The 15,387-nt window shown below is 42.2% G+C and overlaps 2 protein-coding genes across 20 annotated transcripts in view; both read right to left on the bottom strand.

Moving 5' to 3' along the window:
- Positions 1 to 15,387, bottom strand: part of LOC308684032 (protocadherin gamma-C5-like) — a gene marked incomplete at its 5' end in the record, with an annotated part of 159,710 nt that overhangs the window by 25,620 nt on the left and 118,703 nt on the right. The window contains one exon of one of the 19 annotated variants that reach the window (XM_081355037.1): positions 12,749 to 15,214. The exons of 17 other annotated variants lie outside the window; for them this stretch is intronic. In XM_081355037.1, the coding sequence (XP_081211163.1) occupies positions 12,749 to 15,214 (2,466 nt within the window). Of the gene's footprint in view, positions 1 to 9,344; positions 11,784 to 12,748; positions 15,215 to 15,387 lie in introns of those variants that run through there. One more of the 19 variants, XM_081355042.1, reaches the window with a different exon arrangement.
- On the bottom strand, positions 5,246 to 7,759 carry LOC308684183 (protocadherin gamma-C5-like; the record flags this gene model as incomplete). The annotated part of the gene is made up of 1 exon (XM_081355301.1): positions 5,246 to 7,759. One exon carries the CDS (start codon positions 7,757 to 7,759, stop codon positions 5,246 to 5,248), a length of 2,514 nt encoding a protein of 837 aa, XP_081211427.1.

Raw genomic sequence — 15,387 nt, 5'->3', positions numbered from 1 at the left:
TTTTAGCTAGATGCTAACATGATTAGCATGTTGCTAGCATTATGCTAGCTTGATTAGCATGTTGGTAGCATGATGCTAACATGATTAGCATGTTGCTAGCATTTTCCGGGTGGTTGCTAGGCAGTTGCTAGGGTATTCTTGGTGGTTGCTAGGCAGTTGCTAGGGTATTCTTGGTGGTTGCTAGGGCGTTGCTAGGTGGTTGCTAGGGTGTTCTGGGTGGTTGCTATGGTGTTGCTATGCAGTTGCTATGGTATTCTGGGTGGATGCTAAGGTGTTGCTAGGCAGTTGCTAGGGTGTTCTGGGTGGTTGCTAGGCAGTTGCTAGGTGTTCTGGGTGGTTGCTAGGCAGTTGCTAGGGTATTCTTGGTGGTTGCTAGGGTGTTGCTAGGTGGTTGCTAGGGTGTTCTGGGTGGTTGCGATGGGCTTGCTAGGCAGTTGCTATGGTATTCTGGGTGGATGCTAGGGCGTTGCTATGCAGTTGCTAGGGTGTTCTGGGTGGTTGCTAGGCAGTTGCTAGGTGTTCTGGGTGGTTACTAGGCAGTTGCTAAGTGTTCTGGGTGGTTGCTAGGCAGTTGCTAGGGTGTTCTGGGTGGTTGCTAGAGTTTTTTGGTGGTTACTAGAGCATTTCTAGACATTGCTAGGGTGTTCAGGGTGGTTGCTAAGGTATTTTTGGTAGTTGCTATGGTGTTACTAGGTGGTTGGTAGTTGCCAAATATGGTTACTATGGAGTTTTTATAGAGTTCTTAAAATCTTTAATTACGAGTGCCTTCAGTACGGCACTCGGCCTGCGGCCTCGTGCCTATGGCCGAATAGGCACAAGCATGGAGCGATATCGCAAGGCCACGTGAGTAAAATTGCTTTAAAAAAATAAATAAATAAATAAATGTTTTTTTTTGGTTTAGGGTGGTTGCTGGGGAGCTCTTAGTGGTTGCTAGGGTGCTGAAACTGGCTGCTAGGGCGTTGCTATGCAGTTGCTAGGGTGTTCTGGGTGGTTGCTCGGCGGTTGCTAGGGTATTCTTGGTGGTTGCTAGGGCGTTACTAGGTGGTTGCTAGGGTGTTCTGGGTGGTTGCTATGGTGTTGCTAGGCAGTTGCTATGGTATTCTGGGTGGATGCTAGGGCGTTGCTAGGCAGTTGCTAGGGTGTTCTGAGTGGTTGCTAAGGTGTTGCTAGGCGGTTGCTAGGGTATTTTGGGTGGTTGCTAGGGCGTTGCTAGGGTGTTCTGAGTGGTTGCTAAGGTGTTGCTAGGCGGTTGCTAGGGTATTCTGTGTGGTTGCTAGGGTGTTGCTAGGCAGTTGCTAAGGTGTTCTGAGTGGTTGCTAGGGTGTTCTGGGTGGTTGCTAGGGTGTTGCTAGGCAGTTGCTAGGGTATTTTGGGTGGTTGCTATGGTGTTGCTAGGCAGTTGCTAAGGTGTTCTGGGTGGTTGCTAGGCGGTTGCTAGGGTATTCTCGGTGGTTGCTAGGGCATTGCTAGGTGTTTGCTAGGGTGTTGTGGGTGGTTGCTAGGTGGTTGCTAGGGTGTTGTGGGTGGTTGCTATGGTGTTTCTAGGCAGTTGCTATGGTATTCTGGGTGGATGCTAGGGCGTTGCTAGGCAGTTGCTAGGGTGTTCTAGGTGGTAGCTAGGTGTTCTGGGTGGTTGCTAAGCAGTTGCTAGGGTGTTCTGGGTGGTTGCTCTGGTATTTTTGGTGGTTACTAGAGCGTTTCTAGATGTTGCTAGGGTGTTCAGGGTGGTTGCTAAGGTATGTTTGGAAGTTGCTATGGTGTTACTAGGTGGTAGGTAGTTGTCAAAGATGGTTACTATGGAGTTTTTACAGAGTTCTTAAAATCTTTAATAACGAGTGCCTTCAGTATGGCACGAGGCCGCAGGGCTGAATATGCACAAGCATGGAGCAATATCACAAGGCTACGAGTGTGATATTGCTTTAAAAAATGTAACAAATTTTTTTTTTTATTATTTATTGGTTTAGGGTGGTTGCTAGGGAGCTCTTAGTGGTTGCTAGGGTGCTGAAACTGGTTGCTAGGGTGTGGCTATGAAGATTTTAGGCCATTACTTATTGGTTGCTTGATAATATAAATCCTCTGAGGGAGAGAGAGAGGGAGAGACGCAGGGGTGTCAGGCCCTTTGTGTCTGTGTGTGTGAAAAAGTCGGTTTGGATTTGAATTTTTTGGAATGCCCAATGTTAAGTCAATGGGACTTTTTTGGCCGCTTTTTCGTCCGCTGTGCGAACATCGTACACCCGATCGCTTAGAAAAGATATAGCACACCTCTCCTAAATGAGCCGGTCGATTTGACACCTCACTCAGGGGTCTGAGACAAACGGTGTGGGGCGAGTTACGCGCCAAACTTTGGTCCAGAATAAGTATGAGCAATAACAATAGTGTTGCTTTGAAAAGCACCACTAACTAGAATGTACATTTCCTGAAGAAAATGTGAAGTGGTGCTTGCAGTGGCAAAACTCTCCACTCGGTTGCTAGGGTGTTGTACATGATTGCATTCGAGCCAACAACCATGTCTGTACGATGTTGTGGAGCTGAAATATGGCTTCTATATGTTGCAATATGGTTGCTAGGTGGTTCTAAATGGTTGCTAGGGTGTGAATACACAGTTACCATGGTGATATTTACAGACTGTTTCCCAACCGAAACAAAAGAGCCAACCCCCATCTCTATACGATGTTCTGATGCAGAGACATGGGTCTTGATAAACGGTTGCTAGGGTACTCTGTTTGGTTGCTATGGAGTTGCTTGTCAGCTGCCAATGGTGAAACTGCAAAGGCTTCTTGTCACTATGAATGATATAAACCAACTCCCATGCCTCTGTGACATTCAGACTGGAAGATATCCCTCTTTGGATTTTGGTTGCTAGGGTACTCTGTTTGGTTGCTAGGGAGTTGCTTGGCAGCTGCTAATGATGAAACTGCAAAGGCTTCTTGTCAGTATGAATGATATAAACCAACTCCCATCTCTATACGATGTTCTGATGCAGAGATATAGGTCTTGCTAAACGGTTGCTAGGGTACTCTGTTTGGTTGCTAGGGAGTGGCTTGGCTGCTGCCAATGATGAAACTGCAAAGGCTTCGTGTCAGTATGAATGATATAAACCAACTCTCATTTCTCTGTGACATTCAGAATGGCAGATATCCCTCTTTGGATTTTGGTTGCTAGGGTACTCTGTTTGGTTGCTATGGAGTGGCTTGGCAGATGCCAATGATGAAACTGCAAAGGCTTCTTGTCACTATGAATGATATAAACCAACTCCCATGCCTCTGGGACATTCAGAATGGAAGATATCCCTCTTTGGATTTTGGTTGCTAAGGTGCTCGACAATGGTTGCTAGGGAGTGGCTTGGAAGTGTTGAGGTGATTCATGATTGGCTGTTTGCTGCCCCGAGTCAAATGAGACCACCCCCATGTTTCTATGACAATTTAGTCTGGAGATATCTCTTTGAACTCTTTCAATGGAAGTCTATGGAACTTGTTGCTAAGGGGCTCTAAATGGTTGCTAGGGCGTGGTTTGATAGCTTCACAATGATCCTGAGAGACTGATTGGTCGTCTGAGTAAAATGAGCCCTCCCCCTTGTCTCTATGACACTTTGATCCAGAGCTACGTTCAATACAAAATCTCTATGCAATTTACCATAGTAGGAAAAGCATGTGTGTTTCACGGGACGTTCCTTCCCCATAGTAAGTCAATGGGGCAACTTTGGGACGCTCCTGCCCCCCATGGGTGCAACTTTTACCCCATTGTGAGGTATGTTCTTACAGAGCCTGTCAGCCTCTTCAAATGTGGCAAATCACACGTTTCTGCGAAATCCTCGCTTAGAGCTACGTGTGGTCAAAATTTGTCTCAATGTTAAGTCAATGGGACTTTTTTGGCCGCTTTTTCGCCCCTGGGGCGAACACCGCACCCCCGATCGCTTATAAAAGTCATAGCACACCTCTCCTCAATGAGCCGGTCGATTTGACACCTCATTCATGGGTCTGAGACAAACGGTGCGGGACGAGTTACGCGCCAAACTTTGTCCAGAATAATAATAAGAATAATAAGTATGAGCAATAACAATAGTGATGCCTTGCTTTCAGCAAGCACCACTAATAATAATAAATCCTTAAGAATATTTGATTGGATGCTGAATGTTGTGCTTGTTCAATTTAATAAAATTAAAACTTTAATTGTGATAATTAAAAAATAGAATATTAAATTATGAGTGGCCAAGTTTTGCTCATTATATATATATATATATATATATATATACAAACCAGCACGCATAAAGTAGCACCTAAAACTGTGCAGCATCACATCGTTACGGGAGCTGTCCAGTTCAAAGTGCTGAACACACAGTTCAAAACCTTCGCCATTATCTCCGAAAGTTTGTTTCGATATCATAAATATGGTATGAACTGTGCCTTGGCGATACACAACAGTCTTACAATGACGGGCATCAGCGCTCTATATTCCCATAAAGAGAAACGCGTCGGGCATTAATAGATCAAGATTACCATTTACCAGGCCCATTATGAGACATGCACACATATCGTTTTAAAATGTGATTTTATTTTTCCGATTGTCACGTTTTATTAAACTTAAAAATGTCTTAGAAATTATTTGTTTTCCTTTACGTTTTATCTAAATACAAAAACAAAAACAAAACAAAACAAAAAAATCACCCTTTTTCTTTTAAAATTCTAGCTGATGCTGACCTCTGTCCAAAATGGTTATGCTCAATTAAACCAGGTAGCGATATTTGTGCTAACCGCCCTGCCGCGGCCGCTGTCACACACACACACATACACACACACACACACACACACACGCACACACACACACACACACACACACACACACACACACACACACACACACACACACACACACACACACACACACACACAACGCGCGCGTTTTCATGTTTTATGGGGACTTTTCATGGACATGTTTTTTTTATTATTATTTTTTATAGTGTACAAAGTGTATATTATATCCCCTTACACTAACCCTACCCATCACATAAAACTTTCTGCATTTTTACATAAAAAATAAAATAAAATAAACAACATCACTTATAAATTATAAGCTGTTTTCCTCATAAGGAACAAAAAATGTCTCCACAAGGATTTCGGATATTGCCATCTTTGTGGAGACATGTTGCCCCCATAATGTAGGGTTTACCAGGCCACGCACCCACCCACATACACAATCAAGCATGTGCACCATCATATGTATATCTTAAATTGTGTGTATGCACTGTTTAGAAGAATAAAATAATCACATCAAAATATAAATTTATGCTGAGGTAATTAATTATTCTGCGTCTCACCTGTTGGCTCTCGAAAGTCCACGCGCTGTCTGGTAATGACGCATCAAGCACGTTTAGCGTGTCTGTAAAGTTTGTGGTGCTGCTGGGCTTAACGAGGGTAAGATCACTGAATTCTGACATTGGAGAGAGATAGGAGCCAAAGGACTGACTCTGAGACATCATGTCTCCTCCCAGAACCTCCACATACTTAATGGGCCCGTCAGTGTTGAGCTGGATCTGCAGGTTTCTGTTGGGGTTCTTGTATCCAGAATCAGTTCGCCTGATGCAGCAGCTTGAGCCGCCTCTACTGCCTCGCGCACATTTCACCAGCAAGATGAAAAACGTCATCAGACACAACAAAGACACAGCGGCTAAAGAGATTATCAGATATAAAGTTATTTTACCGCTTTTCTTCCTGGGCTCGACTGTTTTCTCTCTGTAGTCTGAAATTGGCTCATGAAACCCGTCTTCTATCAGTATATCCACTGTGACTGTAGTGGACTGGATCGGTTCTCCATTATCCTTTATCTCTATCATCAGTCTCTGAGAGGAGTCATCCTGCTCTGAAACAGCGCGTTTAGTCCTCACCTCTCCCGTATGTAAATTCACACTGAACAGTGACGCGTCCGTGGCCTCCGCGAGCCTGTAGAAGAGCCAGGCGTTATGACCCGAGTCCGCGTCCACTGCTGTTACCTTAGTAACGAGATGTCCTGCTTTAGCAGAACGGGGCATCCTCTGATGAGGGACAGACCCCATGGATGTGGACGGGTAAATGACAGCAGGAGCGTTATCGTTCCGGTCCAGAATAAACACATGAACAGTGGCGTTGCTGCTCAGAGATGGAGAGCCATGATCTTTAGCCTGAACTACAATGCTGATTAGTTTCATTTTCTCATAATCAAATGAGCTCATGCTGTAAATAGTTCCGTTCTCAGAATTGATATAAAAATAAGATGATGCTGGAACGTGATTTGAACTTAAATCCAAAATTGAATAAGTGAGTAGAGCGTTCTTTTCTCGGTCAATATCAGACGCAGACACAGAAAACAATGAAACACCTGCCAGATTGTTTTCGTTTATGTAAACGTTATATGAAGACTGTGAGAATACTGGAGAGTTGTCATTCACGTCAATTACTTTAATATTTACTGTCTTCACAGTTTTTAAGGGTGGTACACCAGAGTCTATGGCCTGTATTTCTACATCATATTCAGAATGAACCTCGCGGTCTAATAATGAATCCGTTATCAACGAATAGTGGTTATCGAAAGAGGGTTTCAATTTAAATGGAACACCCGGATAGGTAATAAGCTCAACTTTGCCATTATTACCGGAGTCCAAATCTTTGACGGCAATCAGAGCCACCACAGTTCCCACCGTTGCATTTTCAGGTACAGGGCTCGGTGAAGATGTCAGTATAATCTCTGGAGGGTTGTCATTCTCATCTATGATATCTATCTGAACCGATGATTGTCCCTCGAGCTCTGGATTCCCTTTGTCTTTAGCACAGACATCAAATGTGTACGTTTTTTTAGTCTCGTAATCTAATTTTCCAATGACTGTTATTTCACCGGTTTCAGCGTTCACAGTAAACGCATTTCTTACAAGTTCAGGCGTGTGCGCACCGAATGAATACTGTATCTCACCATTAGGACCTTCATCCAAATCTGTTGCTTTTATTTTGATCACACTTGAGCCAACAACGGCGCTTTCTAAAACAGATGCTTTATATGCAGCAACTTCAAACTTAGGTTCGTTGTCGTTTATATCTTGAACAATTATTTGCAGTAAAGACGTGCCAGATTTCACTGGATTACCACCATCCAGAGCTGTTAATATTAGCTGGTGAACGGCCTGTTTCTCTCGATCTAAAGGTTTTTCAACCACAAGTTCTGGTACTATTCTTCCATCTTTTATAGTTTTAACATTAAGACGGAAATAATTGTTATTGCTTAGTGAGTAAGACTTTAAGCTATTGCTGCCAACATCGAGGTCCTCGGCACTTTCAAGGGTAAATCGTGTGCCTGGAGCAATCAGTTCAGATATTTTTAATGTGGCCTCTTTAGTATTAAAGATTGGTGCATTATCATTTATATCTTGTATTTCTATTTCAACTTTATGTAACTGTAATGGATTCTCAATAACGATCTGCAGTGGCATCAGACAACTGGCGCTTTGTCCACAGAGCGTTTCTCTGTCTATTCTGCCATTTACTACCAGATCACCCTTCCCTGAATCCACATTGAAATACTGTCTATTTGATTCAGATGCTATCCGTAACTTACGCTCCGCGATATCTGAGATGTCAAAACCAAGATCCTTCGCGATATTCCCAACGATAGATCCTTCCTTTAACTCTTCAGGTATTGTGTAGCGAATCTGAGCTCCAACTGTATTCCACAATAGAGAAAAAGCGAACAGCCAAAGCGCTGCCCATTTCCACCCTTTGATCCTCCTGTTCCTCATTTTTCTGTTGCACTTGATATTCCCATCAACAAATCTTGATCTTATATCCATAGAAATTCAGAATGCTGTTCTCCATTTTCAATTAATTACGTCTATTCAACGCATCCTCGTTGTGTTGATCAGCCTCATAAAGCGTTCATGTTTCCTCTCGCTCTACAGCTCTCATCATTGTACTCCTCCTCTGGCTGGGGGAGGGAGTAGATCCCTTTGTATGGTCTGAAGCACGATTGGTACAGAGCTCAACGCTCACTCGTCCAATAGATGCTCTGCTGTTTCTTTAAGGCGTAACCAGCCCTCTGTGGTGTTACGGCATCTAGTGGAGAGTTGTGCTTGAAATATGCAATGCAGCTAAACTCAGAGTCATTTCTTAGCTAGATGGGCAAATGGTGTTGTACGCAAAAAATCGTTAAAGTAACAGGGTGAGCATTTGAGCATAACAGAGAAGAGCAAGAGCAATTATGTTGTTCTTAAAATTAAGTGTTAAATAATTATTACAGCAAATTTTATTTATTTATGGTTTGATTTTTGTTTATTTATTTGTAATTAATGATGCAACAATGTCTTCCAAACCAGCACGCATAAAGTAGCACCTAAAACTGTGCAGTGTCATAACGTCACGGGAGCTGTCCAGTCTAAAGTGCTGAACACACAGTCCAAAACCGTCGGTAGTATCTCCAAGAGTTTGCTTCGATATCCATATGTACCGAATTGTGCCTGAGAGGCTATACACAACAGTCTTACAATGATGGGCATCAGCGCCCTGAACTACTCCACAAATATATCCCCATAAAGAGAAACGCGAGCATTAATATATCAAGGATACCGGGTTGCATTATGAGACATGTAGGCCTACACATATCGTTTTAAAATGTGATTTCGTTTTTCCGGCTGTCACGTTTTATCAAACTTATGAATGTCTTAATATTTCAAATTGTTCGTTTTCTCTAAATACAAAAAAAAAAAAAAAAAAAAAAAAAAAAAAATTCCCTACAGAAATTCTACCTCTGTCCAAAATTATTATGCTTAAATAAACCAGGTAGCGATCTTTGTGCCAACCGCCCCGCTGCGGCCGCCGTCACACACACACACACACACACACACACACACACACACACACACACACACACACACACACACACACACACACACACACACACACACACTTACGCACGCACGCTAACGCGTATTTTCATGTTTCATGGGAACTTTTCATAGACATGTTTTTTTTAATACTGTACAAACTGTATTACACTAACCATACCCCTAAACCTACATATCACAGAAAACTTTATGCATATTTACATAAAAACAAAACAAAAAACAAACAAAAAACAAACAAACCATCACTTATGAATTATAAGCTGTTTTCCTCATGGGCAAGGACAAGGATTTCGGATATTGCCATATTTGTGGAGATATTTTGCCCTCATAATGTAGGGTTTACCAGACCACCCACACACACAATCAAGCATGTGCACCATCATGTGTCTAACTTAAATTGTGTTTATGCACTGTTTGAGAAGAATAAAATAATCACATAAAAATATCTATTTATGCTGAGGTAATTAGTTATTCTGTGTCTCACCTGTTGGCTCTCGAACGTCCACGCGCTGTCTGGTAATGACGCATCAAGCACGTTTAGCGTGTCTGTAAAGTTTGTGGTGCTGCTGGGCTTAACGAGGGTGAGATCACTGAATTCTGACATTGGAGAGAGATAGGAGCCAAAGGACTGACTCTGAGACATCATGTCTCCTCCCAGAACCTCCACATACTTAATGGGCCCATCAGTGTTGAGCTGGATCTGCAGGTTTCTGTTGGGGTTCTTGTATCCAGAATCAGTTCGCCTGATACAGCAGCTTGAGCCGCCTCTACTGCCTCGCGCACATTTCACCAGCAAGATAAAAAACGTCATCAGACACAACAAGGACACGGAAGCCAAAGAGATGATCAGATATAAAGTTATTTTACCAGTCTTCTTGTTGGGCTCGATAGTTTTTTCACGATAGTCTGAAATTGGCTCATGAAACCCGTCCTCTATCAGTATATCCACTGTGACTGTGGTGGACTGGATCGGTTCTCCATTATCCTTTATCTCTATCATCAGTCTCTGAGAGGAGTCATCCTGCTCTGAAACAGCGCGTTTAGTCCTCACCTCTCCCGTATGCAAATTCACACTGAACAGTGACGCGTCCGTGGCCTCCGCGAGCCTGTAGAAGAGCCAAGCGTTATGACCCGAGTCCGCGTCCACTGCTGTTACCTTAGTAACGAGATGTCCTGCTTTCGCAGAACGGGGCATCCTCTGATGAGGGACAGACCCCATGGATGTGGACGGGTAAATTACAGCAGGTGAATTATCGTTATGGTCCAAAATGAACACATACACAGTGGCGTTACTGCTCAGAGATGGAGAGCCATGATCTTTAGCCTGAACTACGATACTGATGAGTTTCATTTTCTCATAATCAAAGGTGCTCATGCTGTTAATAGTTCCGTTCTCAGAGTTGATATAAAAATAAGATGATGCTGGAATCTGATTTGAGCTTAAATCTAGAATTGAGTAACTCAGTATTGCGTTCTTATCTTGGTCAATATCAGACGCAGATACAGAAAACAATGAAGCACCTGGTGGGCTATTTTCCTTTATATACACTGTGTACGAGGACTGTGAGAATACTGGAGGGTTGTCATTCACATCAAGTATTTTTACATTTAAAGTTTTCCTAGATTTTAAAGATGGTACACCAGAGTCTGTTGCTTCTAATTCTATGTCATATTCTGCATTAGCTTCACGGTCCAAGAGTGAGTCAGTTACCAAAGAATAATGATTGTCAAATGCTGGTTTTAGTTTAAAAGGAAAACGAGCGGAGATGGTAAGATTTACTTTCCCGTTATTACCCGAATCTAAGTCTTTAACGTTGATTAAAGCTACAACTGTACCGACTGATGCATTCTCTGACACTGGGCTAGGTAAAGATGTCAAAATGATTTCGGGAACATTGTCATTCTCATCAATGATGTGCAGCCTCACTGAAGAACGGCCCTCCTGTTCTGGGCTCCCTTTGTCTTTAGCGCAGACATCAAATGTGTATAATTTTGTTAATTCATAATCTAGTTTTCCAATCACTGTAATATCTCCGGTTTCAACATTGATACTGAAAATGTTTCTCACGTGATCTGGTGTATGTGCACCAAAAAAATACTGTATTTCGCCGTTAAGACCTTCATCTAAATCAGTGGCTTTTACAGTTAAGACACTTGAACCTAATGCCGTACTCTCCTGCACAGACGCTTTATATTGCGATTGTTCAAATTTTGGCTCATTGTCATTAATGTCTTGAACGATTACTTGTATCATAATAGTTCCAGATTTGACAGGATCGCCACCGTCTAATGCTGTTAAAATGAGCTTATGTACAGACTGTTTCTCTCGGTCAAGTGGTTTATCAATTATTAACTCAGGTACTTTCTTACCATCTTCAAGTGTTTTCACATTTAAACGAAAAAAAGCGTTATTACTCAAAGTATAGGATTTGAGACTATTGCTACCGACATCTAAATCCTCGGCACTTTCAAATGGAAATTTTGCGCCCACAGCTACTGATTCAGCTATTTTCAAAACGTCATCCTTTGTATGAAAATTCGGTGCATTGTCATTTATATCTTGTATCTCTATATTCACACGATATAACTGCAATGGATTTTCTATAACCAGTTGTAACGGCATCAGACAACTGACGCTTTGTCCACAGAGCGCCTCTCTGTCTATTCTACCATTGACTATCAGCTCACCATTCCTTGTATCCACACTAAAATATTGCGTACTAGAATCAGAGGCTATCCGTAACTTACGATTAGCGATGTCTGAAATGTCCAGACCAATGTCCTTTGCAATGTTTCCAACAACAGACCCTTCCTTTAGTTCCTCTGGTATGGTGTAGCGAATTTGAGCTCCAATTGTATTCCATAATAGAGAGAAAACAAACAGCCAACGCGCTGCCCGTTTCCACACTCGGATGCTTCTCATTTCCACGGTGCTTTGAACCTTTCCATCAATGAGTGCTTCGCATATATCCAGAAAAAAACGTAGTTTTTCTTCTTAATTAAGATCGCAAATCCATTTCGATCGAGGGGTCGGCTTAGAAGTGATCAGCGTCATAACCGCGAGTACATTCTCCTTCAGCTCATATCACTCATTGTAGCCCTTTCCTGCTAAGGGAGGGAGTAGATCCCTTTGTGTAGTCTCGCACCTTATTGGCGCTGAGCTCAGTGCGCTGCTGTCCAATAGAGGACAGAGTCTCTCTTAAAGGCGTACATGCTACTTTTTCCCCCCTGGAAATTATGTGTGAAATTAACTGTGAATTGTTACAAAATGAAAACACCTATAAATGTTTACTTGCATTTATACGAATGGACAAAATATTGTCTTAACATGAAAATTGCATTTGTTACCATTTTACATGTAATGTTCACACTAAGCAAATTTTACTCTTTATATAGAAAGTGTCTTCTTGCATGCAACCACGAAATGATGCTGTGAAAAAAGAAGAAATTGAATAAAAATAAATAAAGCTAAATAAAGCTAAATTCAGTCGAGTGTTATCTCCAAATTAACTAGCTGCAGTCATATAAGTCAATAAGAATCTCAAAACAACCCGTTAAAAATGTATTCTATTTGGGCAAACTATCAACATTATGATCGTGTCGCTGTCCACTGCTGCGGTTCTGAAATGTGCTCAATGAATTGTTTTCAGCACCCTTTAACCCACACAAAGCATACGCGCTTAAAACACGCAGTATTTCAACAGAATAGAAATATAATTCTTTCTCCCTCACTCTCTCTCTCTCTCTCTCTCTCTCTCTCTATCTCTCTCTCTCTATATATATATATATAATGAACTAGCAAAACACATAATGCGATTTTTTAGAGACATATTTGTTTTTAGATACAAATGACAGCTCTGAATGTAGCAAAAGTTTTATTTGTCTCACCTGTTGACTCTCGAACGTCCACGCGCTGTCTGGTAATGACGCATCAAGCACGTTTAGCGTGTCTGTAAAGTTTGTGGTGCTGCTGGGCTTAACGAGGGTGAGATCACTGAATTCTGACATTGGAGAGAGATAGGAGCCAAAGGACTGACTCTGAGACATCATGTCTCCTCCCAGAACCTCCACATACTTAATGGGCCCGTCAGTGTTGAGCTGGATCTGCAGGTTTCTGTTGGGGTTCTGGTATCCAGAATCAGTTCGCCTGATACAGCAGCTTGAGCCACCTCTACTGCCTCGCGCACATTTCACCAGCAAGATGAAAAATGTCATCAGACACAACAAAGACACAGCGGCTAAAGAGATGATCAGATATAAAGTTATTTTTCCGCTTTTCTTCCTGGGCTCGACTGTTTTCTCTCTATAGTCTGAAATTGGCTCATGAAACCCGTCCTCTATCAGTATATCAACTGTGACTGTGGTGGACTGGATCGGTTCTCCATTATCCTTTATCTCTATCATCAGTCTCTGAGAGGAGTCATCCTGCTCTGAAACAGCGCGTTTAGTCCTCACCTCTCCCGTATGTAAATTCACACTGAACAGTGACGCGTCCGTGGCCTCCGCGAGCCTGTAGAAGAGCCAGGCGTTATGACCCGAGTCCGCGTCCACTGCTGTTACCTTAGTAACGAGATGTCCTGCTTTCGCAGAACGGGGCATCCTCTGATGAGGGACAGACCCCATGGATGTGGACGGGTAAATGACAGCAGGAGCGTTATCGTTCCGGTCCAGAATAAACACATGAACAGTGGCGTTGCTGCTCAGAGATGGAGAGCCATGATCTTTAGCCTGAACTACGATACTGATTAGTTTCATTTTCTCATAATCAAATGAGCTCATGCTGTAAATAGTTCCGTTCTCAGAATTGATATAAAAATAAGATGATGCAGGCACTTGGCTTGAACTTAAATCTAAAACTGAATAAGTGAGTAAAGCGTTTTTATTTTGGTCATTGTCAGATGCAGATACAGAAAACAATGAAACACCTGCTAAATTATTTTCCTGTATATAAACATTATATGAGGTCTGCGAGAATACTGGATGGTTGTCATTCACGTCAAGTACTTTAACATTTACAGCCTTTAACGTCTTTAAGGGTGGTACACCAGAGTCGGTCGCTACTATTTCTATGTTATATTCTGCAATTACCTCACGATCTAAAGATGAGTCTGTGACCAGTGAATAATGATTGTCAAAGGACGGTTTCAAGGTAAATGGGACCCCGGGAGATATATTAACGTTTACTCTGCCATTAACATCATAATCTAAATCATTTACGTTAATTAAAGCTACAACTGTTCCGACAGAGGCATTTTCAGGCACTGGGCTGGGTGATGATGTTAAAATAATCTCTGGAGGGTTATCATTTTCATCAATTATGTCTATTTGAACCGACGAATGACCCACTAGTTCTGGATTCCCTTTGTCTTTAGCACTCACGTCAAATCTGTATGATTTAGCAGATTCGTAGTCAATATTTCCTATAACTGTAATTTCCCCCGTGTCCGGTTTCAAAGAAAAACATTTTCTCACAGGTTCGGGTGTATGTACACCTAAAAAATATTGTATCTCGCCATTGTCACCTTCATCTAAATCTGTGGCTTTTATAGTTAACACAGTCGAACCAACGGGAGCACCTTCTCGTATGGATGCTTTGTATGCTGGCAGGTCAAATTTTGGAGCATTGTCATTACTATCCACAACATTGATCTGTATTAAAGTAGTCCCAGATTTGGCAGGCTCACCGCCATCTACAGCAGTTAAAATTAGTTTGTAGACAGATTTTTTCTCTCTATCCAGTGGTTTATCAACAACAAGCTCTGGTACTTTCCTACCATCCCCAAGCGTTTTCACATTTAATCGGAAACATTCATTATTGCTTAGCGAATATGATTTCAAACTATTCCTCCCTACATCCAAATCCTCTGCACTCTCAAGCGGAAATCGGTCTCCCGGGGAGATGGATTCAGCTATTTCCAAAATACCGTCTGATGTGCGGAAAATCGGTGCGTTATCATTGATATCTTGTATTTCTATCTCGAATCTATGCAGTTGTAACGGATTTTCTATAATAACCTGTAATGGCAAAATGCAGCTAGCGCTTTGAGGACACAGACTTTCTCTGTTAATTCTGCTGTTCACGACCAACTCACCCTTTTCTGAATCAACGCTGAAATACTGTCTGCTGCTCTCAGAAGCTATCCGTAAATTGCGATTTGCAATAGCTGAGACATCAAGACCAAGATCTTTAGCGATATTTCCAATGACTGACCCCTCATGTAGTTCTTCTGGTATAGTATAGCGAGTCAGAGCTCCGACTGTATTCCACAAAAGAGAGACGCCGAGTAGCCAAAGCGCTGCCCATTTCGATTCTCCATTCCTCCCGCGTCTCATTTTCACGATATATTTTCCCATTCCCGTAACATATTCCTCTATTATGAACAATTTAACCAAGAAAAGATCTTCATTTTGTGGTAATACAATCCACTGAAGGTGTCCGTTTTGTTGTAATCGGCTTCATAGCAGCATGTGAAGCTACCTCTCTCTGTCTTCAGCTCTCTTCATTGTTCTGCTGCTCTGACTGGGGG

This window comes from Scardinius erythrophthalmus, assembly GCF_964197995.2.
Source record: "Scardinius erythrophthalmus genome assembly, chromosome: 23".
NCBI classification, from domain to species: Eukaryota; Metazoa; Chordata; class Actinopteri; order Cypriniformes; family Leuciscidae; genus Scardinius; species Scardinius erythrophthalmus.
This window is presented reverse-complemented; position numbering and strand designations above follow the sequence as displayed.